We start from the raw sequence: 14,405 nt of genomic DNA, 5'->3' as shown, positions 1-14,405 counted from the left end.
TAATACCTCATCTCTGAGCTGCTTAGCTTCATCAGGAGTTACGCTTTCTGCAAGACATGTGCCAATGAAAATGCCACATACAGATATCAAAACCCATAAGTATAACCTGAAACACATGACTGTTGGTCTTCGCATGACTTGTAGGCCTCTCTTTCCTTGAAAAAAAAACACATAATCAGTTGTGCCACTGCAAAATTATACTCAATATTCCCAATTCATATGCTTTTCATTACAACTCATGCTGGAGCATAACAAGTCCATGTACAAATTTCAGCACAATGATCATCCAATAGAGAAACTTTTCAATTTTTTTCTCCGGTATTTTCCACATGAAATAAAATCAAGATACCAACATAATCAGTGCCTCAGTGGTGAATTCAGCATATTAGTTACCAGCCCAACCAGTAGAATCAGTGGTGAATTCAACATAATCCAGATGGGTCGAACACTCATAAACCAGCTGGTTGTCATTCTTGTCATTCTTATGTATTATATGTTACACATTTCAATATTAATTGGGGATTTAATTAAATGAGTTGGGCCATGGATTATTTCCAACCATACCAATCCGGATTAGCACATCAATTTCATAACATCACAATTGCTTAACTAAAGCATTTAAAAGTTCCTTTCATATCGAATTAAAACTAGAGCAATTAAAAGAATATTACAACTTCATCATTATAATAATTTCAATTAGAACCAATGAAGCAAAAGTACCGAGAAGACTTCAAAAGTCCTCTACTACGAATTAACATGTTATGGATCAAAGACTTCTGAAAGATCCATAACACAACATTTGCACAAAAACATTTGCCGAAACAAGACATTAATGGAGGCGAAACAATTCAGATCTAAAAATGGAGAAATTGAGAAATGTTTACCTGAGAATGAAAGCGCCGGAAAAAGTCCAAAGTGTCGGAAATGGTCCGGCGGCCAGTGAGCAACGTCGTTTAGTTCACTCCACACTTGCTAAGTAAGCGTCTTAACACTTTAGCTTCAATTTTTTTGAAATTCACTTTTTTTTCAACTGGAAAATAATTTTTTTTGGTGATCCGCAAATTTAACACATAGTTTAGGTAGATAGGCTCATAAAAATTATGATCTGTTTTCAAAAAGAGTTAAATGATGGCAGATTATATTATTAATAAAAAAAATTAAGTAAGAAGGTCGTGATGAGATCGGCTTGATGATAATCAACAATCGAAAACACATTAATTTTTTGGAAAAATTGTTGAAAAATACCTAAAAAATTTAATTTTGTGAAAAACTACCTAGAACAAATTTTTTTAAAAAAAATACCTAAAAAATTTAATTTGTTTGTTCAAAGATACCTACTAACAGAAACGTTGTTATCTCCGTTAGTTTTTCAAATAACAGAAAAAATAATAATAAATGCAAATGTTAGAAACTTCCCAAAACCATTTTCCCCAAATCAAACACAAACATACAGCTTTTAACTTAGGGTTTCGAACAGTAAAATAAACCCATTATTCTCCATCTTCAAAATCAAGCCATAAACGCCATTTTTATTTGAAAAAGCTACTGGATTTTGCACAATGTGGTATTTTCAAAAGCTACTGTTCTTGTGTTGAAGCTAATTTTGAAGGCTTGATTTTCAAACACCACAAAAACAATTGTTTTTGAAAGCTTGATTTTGCAATTGAACCTAGTTAGGAAGATTTTCGCAAGTTTTTAATTGTGAAGAATTATTTTCCAAACCTATGGTTCTTATTTGTTAAATGGGGAAGATGATGAGAGGGCTACTTATTAGAGATCTTTATTGGGCACGTAACTTGTATATGAAAAAACTAATGGAAAAAACAACAATTCTGTTAGTATGTATTTTGAGAAACAAATTAAATTTTTTAGGTATTTTTTGACAAAAAAATTTATTTTAGGTAGTTTTTCATAAAAGTGAGAGGTAGTTTTCAACAATTTTTTCTGATTTTTAATAGATTTTAAATTATTGTGATTTTCCGTATTTTAAAAGTTTAAAATCACTATATAGAATTATCCTAAAACATCTTTGAATCTTATTTAATTAATTATTTATCAAAGAGGCAAAAGTAATGTTTACCTTGTTGTGTGTTCATACTGAAGCACAATTTTGTGTTTCAGGTGCATGTTTGGTACATACTACATATATGTGTTATCGTCTTTAGTCTTTATTATTGGTACTGTTGGACATTGGTTGACAAGTCACTAACTGTTGTACAGATCGTGGATCACGTTGAGTATTTTGGGTTGGTGCTTTAAGTCTGAAACCCACTTGTAATGTGAGTGGTCGATTTGAGAGCCCGAGACAAAGATATTAAGGAAATATTTGACACTAATTCAATTTCAAATATGAATTTCTCGAACCCCACCCTCGTTGACCGAATATTATTCTATAAGTCACAAGCGAGCATAGGCATGGATGACTAAATTTAATTTTTTTTATTAATCTAAAAATTACTATGATAGGCGACGATTCTTCAAAATAATTCATTAAAATACGAACCAACATTGTTTCCATGTAAATGGTTGGAACTGTGCACTATCTCAATCCCCGTGAATTAGCAATGTAGACTAAATAGTACAAAGATTAAGAAATGGTATTGAACAATAAATTATTGGAATATGATTTAAGTTGTGAAAAATAGAGAAAATGTGTATTTATGAATTAAAGAGAGTTGTGAGGATATTATTATTTAGAATAAAAAAAAGTGTTACAAAGTAAAATATGTAAAAATATAAATATCGGAAAATTCATGGGGAAAACAATGAGAATATTGACTATAATCGATGAAGTAACATTCTCTTTATCCATTTAAATTAACATCATTTGTTTTATAGGTGAAAATCAGTGAAAGAAAAATTGGGTTGGAGAATAAAACAAAAATAAGTAGATGATATGAATAAGAGATTAAAATGGAGAGAAAATAAATTTGGAGATAAAATTAAAAGAAAGATAGTGAAACCATTTAAAAAAAAAAGACTACAACTTTATCCGATTCAGAACAAATATCTCATTTTCTTTTAGGTCAATTCACCCTATTTCTATTTTTAGTAATGATTTTGTACACATATTGACACCTTTTTATTGTAGTTCCTCTACAATTTCTACATGTGAACACTTTTTTGTAATGATCCTTGATAATTTGTACATGTGAATACCTTTTTATGGCGGTCTCCACCCTGTATTTGACATAGACAGAGAAGTATAGTAGTATGTATTATTGCCCCCGTGGGGAACGTGAAGCATTGCCAACATGTGCAATCTAATATGCTAACTACCCCAAAGTTAGCTTCACCAACTAACTCCTTTTAGTTTCCCTTAAGTAGCTTGCATAAAACGCATGCCACCTTCCTTAAATCACTACCTACCTTACATGGTCATTTGGCTTACTCTCATTATTTCCTCTACTACTATGTCTCAATGTGATAGGAGTGTGGTTTGAGATTAGTAGTTTTGATCATAATGATTACATGACATGTTATGGTAAAAGGAATTTTGGATACTAATGGTTAGTGTAGTAACTTTGTGGCAATGGGCAAGTCTTGAGCATACACAACTTGGTAAAGAGTATGTCTTTGGTTAGAGTATAGGTTAAACCTTGGTGATCAAGACATGCATGACACAATAAAACACCTCTATGCAGGTCCGGTTCTGAGCTCATTCTGGGTAGGCAACCGTCTAGGGCCCCCATAAATAAGGGGCCTCAAATATTAAATAATGGTATTAGTAAAACAAAATATAATTGGAAGAGTTGATAAAAGACTTATATGTTTTATAATGGGACTTGGGATCAAGTTTGACTAAAGACAAAAATTTTGTTTTTGGAAAATAAATTAGGTGGGCCCCACTTATAAATCACGCCCGGCCTTATTTTTGGTAAATGCAAATCAATCACGATTGGCCCCACTGATAAATCACACTACAACTTTATTTTTGGTAAATGTAATATTTGTCTTCTGAACTCTGCAGTCACTAATGCTTCACGCCTCACCTTCATCTTCTTCCCTCTAACCTTTCCACTTCTCCATTAATTTCTCCATCTAACAAAATAATATTTTTTTGGTAAATCAACTTTTATTTAAGATGAAGGAGAATTTTATTCATATCTCCAATTTAATAATTGATTTCTTCATGAAATCAGTTTTTAAACCATTTGAATTATTTTATAACTCCATATATTTGTTAAGATCTACAAATTACAATTTTTAGATCCCAAAATTGAATTATCAAAGAGAAAATTACTTCAGATCTTCAACTAAAGGTATTTTATTTATTTGATTTTGTTTTTAATTCTTTGTTGATAATTGATTAAAACTTGTAAGATTTAATTTTCAAAATTTTTTTTTTTTTTTTTGTTTATTAATCTGGACTTTATGAATCAGATGGGTTAATTGGTTAAATGCAAAATCAGAAATCTGGACTTTAAGTGATTTGTTTGTAAATTTTTTTCTATATTTTAAGTAATTTTTGATATTGTTACAATATATTATTTTGAACAATTTTTCTTGAAGTGGAATTTTTTTATCTTCTTTAAAAAAATTCGCAAAAATAAATAGGGTCTCAAAAATATTTACTCCGCCCCTACCTGTATGGGTTTTTTTAGGACGCAAGAGGGAGCAAGACTATGTACGGAAGAGCAAGCATCAAAATCATAAGGCACCAAAACCTGGCTGCTCTTACAAATTGCTACGGACTTATGGTGCTTGAATCTTTGTGTTATTGTCCGCATTTATTTCACATGTTAAGTCATTTTAATACATGCAAATTAGTCAAATTCATTAGTGCATCTTCAAACCATGATATCAAATCATGAATATGCATCAATTGTAGATGAATTCATTTACTTCTGTTCCAGTTAGGCTCCCAAACACCATTATTTTACATTAATTGCAAATGAGGTGATTTTTAAGAAAAATTTTAAAAAACTTGTAATAAATGATAGTAAAGATAAATTATGATGATGATACTAAAGAAGAGTTTATATATGAATAAAAGAATACAATGAGATCCATTTCCAAATAACTAAAACAAATTGATTGGAACAATGAGAATATATTATTATTAATTTATTATATTTATAATTTTTAATTATACGAGTTAATTTGCTATAATATTAAAAGCACTCATTCTTAAATGAGGCGGTCTTACGGTGAGACCATTTATATTGGGCTGGTCCAATATACATTTTCTGTCATAAAATGATCAATTATAACGTTAAAGTGATCACTTATAATATGTTAAAATAATCATTTTTAATGATCCTAGAGTGATTACTTATAAATTTAAAACGATCACTTATAATATTAAAGCAATCAATTAAATAAATAGACTAATTATATAAGTCAGTCTCATACAAGACGAGCTGTTTTATAAGTTTGTCACCACTTTCTTTACTTCATTTCCGAATGAATTTTATCTTTTTAATTGAGTAAAAACTTTATCTAATTATTGAAAATATTTATCTTAATTTCTCATTAAAAAACCAACCAACCCTTAAAGAAAAGTAACTTAACTTTTCTACAATATGTGCTAAGCTAATTTTTTTATCCATCCATCTCTTTAAATTTTCAATATTTTAATAAATAACCTTATTTTTTCTTCAACTTCTATCAACATCTTAAATTTCTCTTTTGATTCCTTACACATATTTCAAATCCCTCCCTTACTCGTTTCGTCACACTTTTTATAAGTGCAAGAAAGCGTAGTTTTTCTTCCCATCTCCTCTGATTCTCTGAACTACTCTCTTCCTCTCTCTCCTTTTCCTACCAATTTCCATCCATACATTGAGAGATTCATTAGATCTCTGTTTTCTACCTGGGTTTACACTGAGGAGAGAGATAGAGAACATATACTAAACCATCAATAATGGCAGATCAGAAATCAGCTAGTCCTGCCGGAGTTTGGCCCACTGTTAAGCCATTTGTCAATGGAGGTGCTTCCGGTATGCTTGCTACCTGCGTCATTCAACCCATCGATATGATCAAGGTTCCCCTTTTTGGATCTTTCATTCTGCATTTTCTTTTCCTATTTTACGCCATATTTCGATGTTTTTTCAATTTTATGTTGAATTGTTTTCTGTATTTTGTTTCTCAGCTGAAATTTTGTGATCGAGGGTTGTATTTCATGTTTTTGATTGATTTTTGAATTGGGTAGGTGAGAATTCAACTGGGTCAGGGATCAGCTGCTCAAGTTACCAAGAACATGCTTGCAAATGAGGGTATGGGTGCCTTCTACAAGGTTTGTTTTCTTCCTTCCTATGCTTTATAATATGTAGAAAGTCATTTTAGATCTACCTTTCAAATAATGGGTTAGAAAAGTGGTTGCTTTTGTTGATTTTGTGCATTACACTGTTGTATTGCTGCTTAGTAATAGTGATTGATGAAATGATCTTGTCTGGCTTTATATACTAACAAAGATTGGTTCTTGAGACGATTGGGACATGGGTTTATGATGGAAATAGACCTCATTTGCATTGTAGATGTGATTTATCTGCTTGTTAGGGGGTTTATTTGTTTGGCTTTTGTAACATTATGATCTCTTTTGGGTGCAGGGTTTGTCTGCTGGGTTGCTCAGGCAAGCCACATATACGACGGCCAGACTTGGGACTTTCAAGTAAGACTATTTTAAGGTTGATGTGTTATTACTATTTTCATGTGCACTTTTTTTTACGTGTCATGTGCGGACATGTTTTCTATTAGGGTCAATCGGAAACAAACTTGTAGTTATTATCAATAACTGGGCTTATGTTGCGTATATTTGACCTCCTAAATCCAAACTAGGTAGGAGCTGAGCTACTAATGGCATTGGGGTAATGACATAAAAAACGGGGGAAATGAAATGTTGTGTGGTTACTATTGGCATCGGCTGGAACTTGGAATTTCTTTTGTAAGGATTTGATGTATGCACCATGTAATACGATCCCTTTGATGGTTGACATCCCTTCTCTCATGATGAATATGAAACACTTAGAGCCAAATGATATTGGCGAGTTTGTGTCCCACCTCCATTATATTGGCTGTTGTTACACTTATGTAGTAACTATTATTCGTTGATCCGTATTGTTTAACTTTTTTATTATTTTTGTATGAGAAAACATAGCCAAGAGGGTTGTTGCTTGATTCATCTCATATCTCGATGTATGTTTTCATAATGTCAACTTCTTGTTATTTTTAACCTATGTTACTCGGACTCTTCATTTTGCTTCACGTACCCGTGTTCTATCCTTGATGCTCAGACATTGGTATTAGGCGTAAAATTGGATAATTAGACGTATCCGACACTTGGACACATACCAGTATCCGACATCAGTTTCCGAGTCCAAGTAACGTAGTTTTTAACTATGCACAATTTAAGATATTAAGGTTCAAAATAGAGCATTGGATAACGTGAAAACAAGAAGTGTAGCAATGAATCCCTTGAAGAGGAAATGTGTATATGATGCCTTCATGATGAGAGACTTTGTTGTACATGTTATCGAGTGTCTCAGATTTCATTGTTTGGAGAGTTGTTATTCTATCCGTGTGTCGATATTCATGGTATAGAAATATTTTTTCCTTTCAGGATTTTGACCAACAAAGCTGTAGCTGCTAATGATGGGAAGCCTTTGCCGCTGTACCAAAAGGCTCTTTGTGGGTTAACTGCTGGTGCTATTGGTGCATCCTTTGGTAGTCCTGCTGATCTTGCCCTTATTCGTATGCAAGCTGATGCGACTTTGCCACTTGCACAACGGAGAAACTACAAGAACGCATTTCATGCTCTTTACAGAATTGTTGCCGATGAAGGAGTTTTGTCACTCTGGAAAGGTGCAGGTCCAACAGTCGTAAGAGCTATGGCACTGAACATGGGAATGCTTGCTTCGTATGATCAATCTGTGGAATTCTTTAGGGATACTTGTGGCTTGGGTGAAGGTTCTACTGTTGTAGGTAAGATTATTTGCTCGTTTTTGTTATTGAGCCTTTTGCACCGAAGCATTATTATCTTTGCTATAAATGTATGGTTGGCTTAAGTCGTTATCACTTCATTGCATTTTTTGAGTTGATTTTGTTCAATTTAGCCAATCCCATATTGTTAGGACCAAGGCATTGGCTTTGTCGTAGTGCTTTTGCTTTGAGCCCTGTCTTATGGGTAAGTGAAGGTTTGGTAGTGTTGTCTATAGTCACATTAATTTGATTGGAGTTTGCGTAAGGCTAAGCTTTTTGTCGATTAGGGTCAAAAGTAATAAAATTAAATAAATTACTTATCCAATTTTCTTATCAAAAATAATTCATATGTGTGTGTATGCGTGCAATTTATTTACAAAATTATTAAGTGTGTGTTTTGTTGAAAAATGAAGATTTTTTTTTTTGAAAGAAAAAAATTAAGAAATTTTGATTCATTAAACAACTTGACTAATTTTTTATTGTAGTCTTCAACGGGTTCTTATTTTCAAAAATTTTGCATCACGTTGTAGACAATTTCATTGATGTTTGCTTTATTTGACAAATGTTACATAACAATTGTTCAACTGTTATTACTTACTTTTTGTGTAGATCTTATTAATCAAAATATAAGTACAAAAATGATAAGCTATGAGAAATATACAAATTTAGTTACTAATAAGATAAAGTACAACAACTATGTCATAGCTTTAATCCCCAAAGATCGAGGCTCCATTAACCAATATATCAGTTTCAATGATCGTCACATAAATTCTTCATTCATTTTGATTTTCTACAATCTTAATTTGTAAGTCTAGATCTTTATATTCTTTTCCACACCTGTCCTCCAAGTCATCTTCGGCCTTCGTATGGAAAATCGGATAAAAGTAATATATGAATTGTATAAAATCATAAGTGATGGGCAAGTAAAATATATGAAATTTGGTTCAACTAACCAAAGGCTCTCTCAAAATTTATTATGGACGGAAGTAAACTTTAGGTAGGATTTTCATAGTGTTTCGTATGGCTGTTACGTGTTCGTCTTTATAGAATGCATATGCATTCTTTCGCTCATTATTATTTTTGTATCATCGGTTTTGTTTTACTATAAGCTTTTGGTTGATGATAGAAACTTCCTCCTACCTTGCAATTAGTCCAACGAAACTTCGAAATTATTTCTTCATAATAGTCCAAATAACTTGTCTCGTACTATTATGTAGATTGTGGATGCAATGATTGATCTCCCTAATACTTAATAATTTCTTTCATTAGCTCTTGTATGTTTATCTCTACCACCCTTTATCCATTCTTCCCTTGTTATCCATTGCAGTACGTATATTTTGGCCGAATTTGTGGCTCATCCAGTGAATTATGAACTGGGGCTATTGAAATGGGACACTAATATGCTCTCAACCACTATCACATGATTCACTATTCTCCTTGTGAATTTTATAAGCAAATTATGGTCAGTTTTGGGCTATTTTAGGATCATTTTGGGCAAAAAGCGAATTAACTGGTGAATTATGCTACACTGTTTTCAGCTATCAACAATTCATGACTTTGTCTAGCTAAAATTGAAATAAACGTTGAACCAAAATGTATGAAGTGTCATATCATATGTACATCATCTAACCCTTTCTTTATCTTGCCTCACAGGTGCTAGTGCCGTTTCTGGATTCTTCGCTTCTGCTTGCAGTCTACCTTTTGATTATGTAAAAACCCAAATTCAGAAAATGCAGCCTGATGCTGATGGAAAGTACCCATATACTGGTTCATTGGACTGTGCCATGAAAACACTGAAAGCTGGTGGACCCTTCAAATTCTACACAGGCTTTCCTGTCTACTGTGTTAGAATCGCCCCTCATGTCATGGTACAATCTCTCATTTTCACCCGCCCCTCCCCGGCTGATATATTGTAGACGAAATTGTTGCTTGTTGAATCTCGCTTTTCTGGTTATCGTTTCACTTTCATATAAAAGAACGGAACTAGGCACACTGATAGGTTGTGGTACGTTTTTTGGTTGTTTTTTCGACCACATAAACTAATACTTTTCGGGTATTTGCTTTCAGATGACATGGATATTCCTGAACCAAATTCAGAAGTTCGAGAAGAAGATTGGATTGTAGATCAACGACAAGGTTTCATGATTTACGACTCTGGTTGCTGGTTTCGAGCCTTAGCATGAGTCTTTTTTTTCGCATCAAAACTACCAAATTTTGCTGAAATTAAAATAAATTAGCAAAAACTATTTGTACTAGATTATTTACATGATTCTTTTGGGGTAGAATGAAGTATCCTAATGGTAGTTGGTTTTGTTACCAAATATTATGGTAGACTTGTGAGGAGTTGGAGACCTAAGGATATTTTGGAAATTGTAAGTTGTAACCTCAACCATATAGTGGTATGGTTTGTTATTTTGCCTTCTTACTAATTTGTTATCTAAAATACTTGTCATGGTATGTTATATTTGTTATTTTGCCTATAGGAGTGGTCAAGGTCGGGATTCAATAGAGCCCCTCGACTCGGAAAACGCCCAGCAAATTAAGTGAGGACTGAGGACCTATACAGAACACAAAATAAAGCACAATCTAGGAAATAAGAACTACCAAAATAAAAAAAAATTAAAAAAAAAAAATAAAAAGAGCAAAACTATAATACCACTAGGGAAAATTTGAGTAACTATAAGGAAGCTAACGAGACTTTTGGTAAGAATTTGGCGTATTCACTACTTTATCCCAAATCGTGTCCGTCGAGAGCCACAATTCATTTAGGTCCTTGGCAATTTGTTCTTCCCTAGTTTTCTTAGATTTACTATAACTCTTTTTACCATTCTTATCGGTGCATCACTAGTCTTCCTTTGCATATGGTCAAACCACCTCAATCTACCTTCATTCATCTAAACAAATCCCCTAACCTATTTTTGATTACCTGATTCTTAATCATATTCATCCTTATATGGTCGCACATCCATTTCGATATCTGCATCTCTGCTACTTTAATCTTTCTCTCATGAGATTTCTTAACGGGCCAGTTTTTTCGTAATTTTTTTAAATTACTCCAGTGTCTCAGTGAGATTGAATCAAAAGGAAAGAGAGTAACTTTTTTGAAAAGTATAAAAAGTTGTAAAATTGTGATATTATATAAAGAGATAGAATATATTATGTAAATAATATTATAAGGAGTTTACCATAACATTTATATTAATTTATTTTAATGAATTTACCACATTTATATTATATTTTTAAACTTAGACATTATTTTATCATCTTACGACTTACTTTTTATATTTTCTCTCTTATTTTTAATTATTCCACTATATTTTTTTGAGGTTAGTCTAATACCTATATCTAAAAAGCTTTTAGGATAAAAACTAAAATATTACAGTCTCAATAAAACGATAAAATAATCAATATCTCCTCGAATTTTTGTACAATTTTGAATCTCTATCCGATTTTGGTGACTAGCAATTTGCAACATCAGCCATGGTAGGCACTTTGAAGGCAGTGGCTGTAATCTCTGGCTCTGATAACATCAAAGGCTCTCTTCACTTCATTCAAGATTCCTCTGGTCTGTCTTCCCTAATTCCATTCAATTATTAATCCCGAATTCGATTCACTTAACTGTTATGAAATTACAGGGGTTACACATGTCAAAGGCAAGATTACAGGCCTCACTCCAGGCCGCCATGGTTTTCATATCCATGCTCTTGGTGATACCACTAATGGTTGCAACTCCACTGGTTAGTTCTCACTTCCCCCTTTTCAATTTGCTTTTTATTTTTGAAAATTGATTATGGGTGGTGTGATGTAATGGTGGAAATTGGAAAAGGGCCTCATTTTAATCCGATGAAGAAGGACCATGGAGCTCCGTTTGATGCCGAACGCCATGCGGGTGACCTGGGAAACATTGTTGCCGCCAAAGATGGTAGGCTTACTATTTGTTCTTTAGTGGGTATATTGCAAAACCTATATTCTTTTTGGAAAAATTATCTAAATAATCCCAATGATTGTCCATCTACCGTGAATAATCCCATTTTTACATACAACACCATTTGCCATTTAAACCGGTTATTATAGGTACCACCACTCATGAAGAAGGGAATATAACGGCTAATAGTTAACGACCGTAGCCGGTTAAACTTTGACACGGTTGCTGTCAAGCAAAAAATATACAAAGATTCTAATATTAAGAAATAATCTATAGTATGAATTATTTACGGCAGATATGGGCAATATGTGTGATTGTTTAGTATAACTTTTCCTTTTTTTTATAATTGTAATGTGGGATATATATTTATTTTTTATTATTAGGGGTTGCTGATATCTCCATTAGTGATTCTCAGGTAATTGTTTGTGATTACTAACTAAAATGCCCTTGTTCTTATTCTTGCACTAGTTGAATTTGCAATATTATTTGATAGATTAGGTGGGTTATGAAAAATAATTGGTTGTTTGATGATAGGGTATATAACAAATCATGATTTCATGGTGCAACCATCGGCTTAAGCTGTTGGTCGTATTCCAGGATATGCATGATAGTTTCGCCAAAACTTTCGACTTAGTATCTTTAGTTATGCTTTGTAAACACAATAAGAAGTTGATAATGTAAAAGATGGAGTATGACTTAGAATTGGTGGTATTTAACATTATATTCAATTATTCAAATTTATTGATTTTGGCCATTTGGAATATGTATCTACTTTTCAGTGAAATTCCTTTGTTACAATGTTCTTGCTTTCCAACATTCCATTGTGGTAGAGCTATACCTAGTTAGGATGAGCCATTTATAAGCTACCTTGTTGTGTTTGGTGTTCTAGATACCACTTAGTGGGCAACACTCGATACTTGGGAGAGCTGTTGTGGTACATGCTGATCCCGATGATCTTGGACGAGGTGAGCGTGGGTCTTGGCTCGTGTGAATGACTCCTACTTCCCCTTTTAAATGATTGCAGTTCACTTTCCTGCTATGCAATACTCCGTTTCCTATGTCTTCTTGAAATGTAACATTGTCTGGAAATTGTTAGTAACTAATCGAAAAAAGCAAATCAATGTCGATTTTAGGCTATTTTTGAACGATTTTGAGCAAATCGTGAATCAAGGTGAACTAAGTAGCGATTATGTTTCACTGGAGCAAACTAATGATGATGTTTACAATCATTTGTGGATGATTTTAGTCGATAATTTTAAGCTCATTGTATCTTTGAAGATCTTGTTTTCATGTGGGATCTAATGGCTAGTAATCTCTGAAATACTTGGTAATCGCTTGCAGTAGCAGCCATGGATTCGTTTTGTAAAGGCTTCAAATATATAAATTTAGTGTTTGCTATGTGCTCGGCTGCTCGCCTATTCTGGTCGGGCAGTTGCTCTTAAAAACAGATTGTACTGCAATTCTTCTTGTTAGACTTTCATATGTAATCTTCACTTTGCTAATGGTATTCACCGATGCAACAGGCGGACATGAACTCAGCAAGACAACAGGGAATGCCGGTGCTAGAGTAGGATGTGGTAATTATCGTCGGCTCTTGCTATTCGTATTTGCTCTTCTGTCTTAATCTGGTAAAAGATGATAAGAAACAAGATTTACGTTTATGCATGATGTTTTTTCCAAATTCAAAAGTTTAACGCAAATTCTCAAATGAGATGGTTTTACGGTGAGATCATCTCTATTGGGTTGTATAATCTTAAATAATCACTTGTAGTTTTAAATTGATTACTTTTCATAGTCTTAGAGTGATCACTTATAACCTTAAAGTTTAAATACCGAAAAGTTAACCCTGGTTACAGCCTTGATTTTATTGTAGCCTATATAATGCCAACTTAGTTCACTCGTTTCAGATATGTTAACCGACTTATCACGACCTTTGTGGTTCTCATTTACGCATTCACTTAGACATAATTTGGTTTCGGATCAATGCAATATGCAACCTTACACTTGTAAACTAAAGTTGTTTCCGTGGCAAATATCATCTGTACAACTTCACCTATACCAACGGATCTTAAAGCCAAAGTTTTTGTCACAATTAACACTCGATTATTTAGCTCCTTCCCTGTTCGGTAATTGGTTCAATAACAACATTAATCTAAAGCAACTACAAATACGTTCATGTTGTAAACGTATTGATGCGAGACTGATGTTCATGCTGTATACATATTGCAGGTATAATCGGACTGCAATCGTCTGTTTAGATCCTACGCATATACGGTGTTAAGTCTTGATGGTTGATGGCCCATCTGATGTTCTTATATTTTCATCATCATAGTCAGTGTATCCCGCTTATCATCATCATCGTCATCATTTTCTGTTCTTATATGTATGAGCTTAATCCTTCAAATATGCAAGTAGCTTGTATAGCATTGTGGCCGGTAATCTGTGATTTAGGGAAGTTCCGCTGTACGAGGCATTGTATTTTACTGATAAATGTATGATAGTTTGGTTGTGATTAGAGTTGTGCAACGGGTTGGGTTGCATTGGGGTATGGACCGAATCT

The 14,405-nt window shown here is 33.2% G+C and overlaps 3 protein-coding genes across 5 annotated transcripts in view; 2 read left to right on the top strand and 1 right to left on the bottom strand.

Annotated features, from left to right (window-relative positions):
* Positions 1-1,814, bottom strand: part of LOC130826558 (alpha-mannosidase I MNS4) — a 29,593-nt gene extending 27,779 nt beyond the window's left edge. The window contains exons 1-2 of the mRNA XM_057692142.1: positions 885-1,814; positions 7-155 (exon numbers count right to left, since the gene is read on the bottom strand). Of these exons, the coding sequence (XP_057548125.1) occupies positions 7-135 (129 nt within the window). The 5' untranslated portion in view covers positions 136-155; positions 885-1,814. The remainder of the gene's footprint in view (positions 1-6; positions 156-884) is intronic.
* A 3,757-nt stretch (positions 1,815-5,571) lies between these two features.
* Positions 5,572-10,345, top strand: LOC130815359 (mitochondrial dicarboxylate/tricarboxylate transporter DTC-like). Its single transcript, XM_057681808.1, has 6 exons — positions 5,572-5,986; positions 6,155-6,238; positions 6,552-6,613; positions 7,562-7,923; positions 9,574-9,788; positions 9,988-10,345. Exons 1-6 carry the CDS (start codon positions 5,867-5,869, stop codon positions 10,042-10,044), a joined length of 900 nt encoding a protein of 299 aa, XP_057537791.1. The 5' UTR covers positions 5,572-5,866; the 3' UTR covers positions 10,045-10,345.
* A 912-nt stretch (positions 10,346-11,257) lies between these two features.
* LOC130815368 (superoxide dismutase [Cu-Zn] 2) lies at positions 11,258-14,393 on the top strand. 3 transcript variants are annotated; one of them, XM_057681828.1, is made up of 7 exons: positions 11,258-11,485; positions 11,556-11,657; positions 11,747-11,842; positions 12,229-12,260; positions 12,735-12,810; positions 13,369-13,422; positions 14,075-14,393. In XM_057681828.1, the coding sequence occupies exons 1-7, from the start codon at positions 11,401-11,403 to the stop codon at positions 14,101-14,103; spliced, it is 474 nt and encodes a 157-aa protein (XP_057537811.1). In that variant the 5' UTR covers positions 11,258-11,400; the 3' UTR covers positions 14,104-14,393. The 3 variants fall into 3 exon arrangements, with proteins under 3 accessions (XP_057537811.1, XP_057537820.1, XP_057537803.1); XM_057681820.1 differs by having other exon boundaries at positions 11,306-11,485; positions 13,369-13,473; XM_057681837.1 differs by lacking the exons at positions 12,229-12,260; positions 12,735-12,810 and having other exon boundaries at positions 11,305-11,485; positions 13,369-13,473.
* The last annotated feature ends 12 nt before the right edge of the window (positions 14,394-14,405 follow it).

Source organism: Amaranthus tricolor, chromosome 1 (assembly GCF_026212465.1).
Source record: "Amaranthus tricolor cultivar Red isolate AtriRed21 chromosome 1, ASM2621246v1, whole genome shotgun sequence".
In the NCBI taxonomy this organism is placed as follows: Eukaryota; Viridiplantae; Streptophyta; class Magnoliopsida; order Caryophyllales; family Amaranthaceae; genus Amaranthus; species Amaranthus tricolor.
Note: the sequence above shows the minus strand (reverse complement) of the source record. Positions and strands in the feature narration are given on the sequence as shown.

Coding starts and splice junctions, on each gene's coding strand:
- LOC130815359 (XM_057681808.1), top strand. CDS start 5,867: ATGGCAGATCAGAAATCAGCTAGTCCTGCCGGAGTTTGGCCCACTGTT. Junction 5,987..6,154: donor AACCCATCGATATGATCAAG/GTTCCCCTTTTT, acceptor TGAATTGGGTAG/GTGAGAATTCAACTGGGTCA. Junction 7,924..9,573: donor TGAAGGTTCTACTGTTGTAG/GTAAGATTATTT, acceptor CTTGCCTCACAG/GTGCTAGTGCCGTTTCTGGA.
- LOC130815368 (XM_057681820.1), top strand. CDS start 11,401: ATGGTAGGCACTTTGAAGGCAGTGGCTGTAATCTCTGGCTCTGATAAC. Junction 11,843..12,228: donor CATTGTTGCCGCCAAAGATG/GTAGGCTTACTA, acceptor TTTTATTATTAG/GGGTTGCTGATATCTCCATT. Junction 12,811..13,368: donor TCCCGATGATCTTGGACGAG/GTGAGCGTGGGT, acceptor CCGATGCAACAG/GCGGACATGAACTCAGCAAG.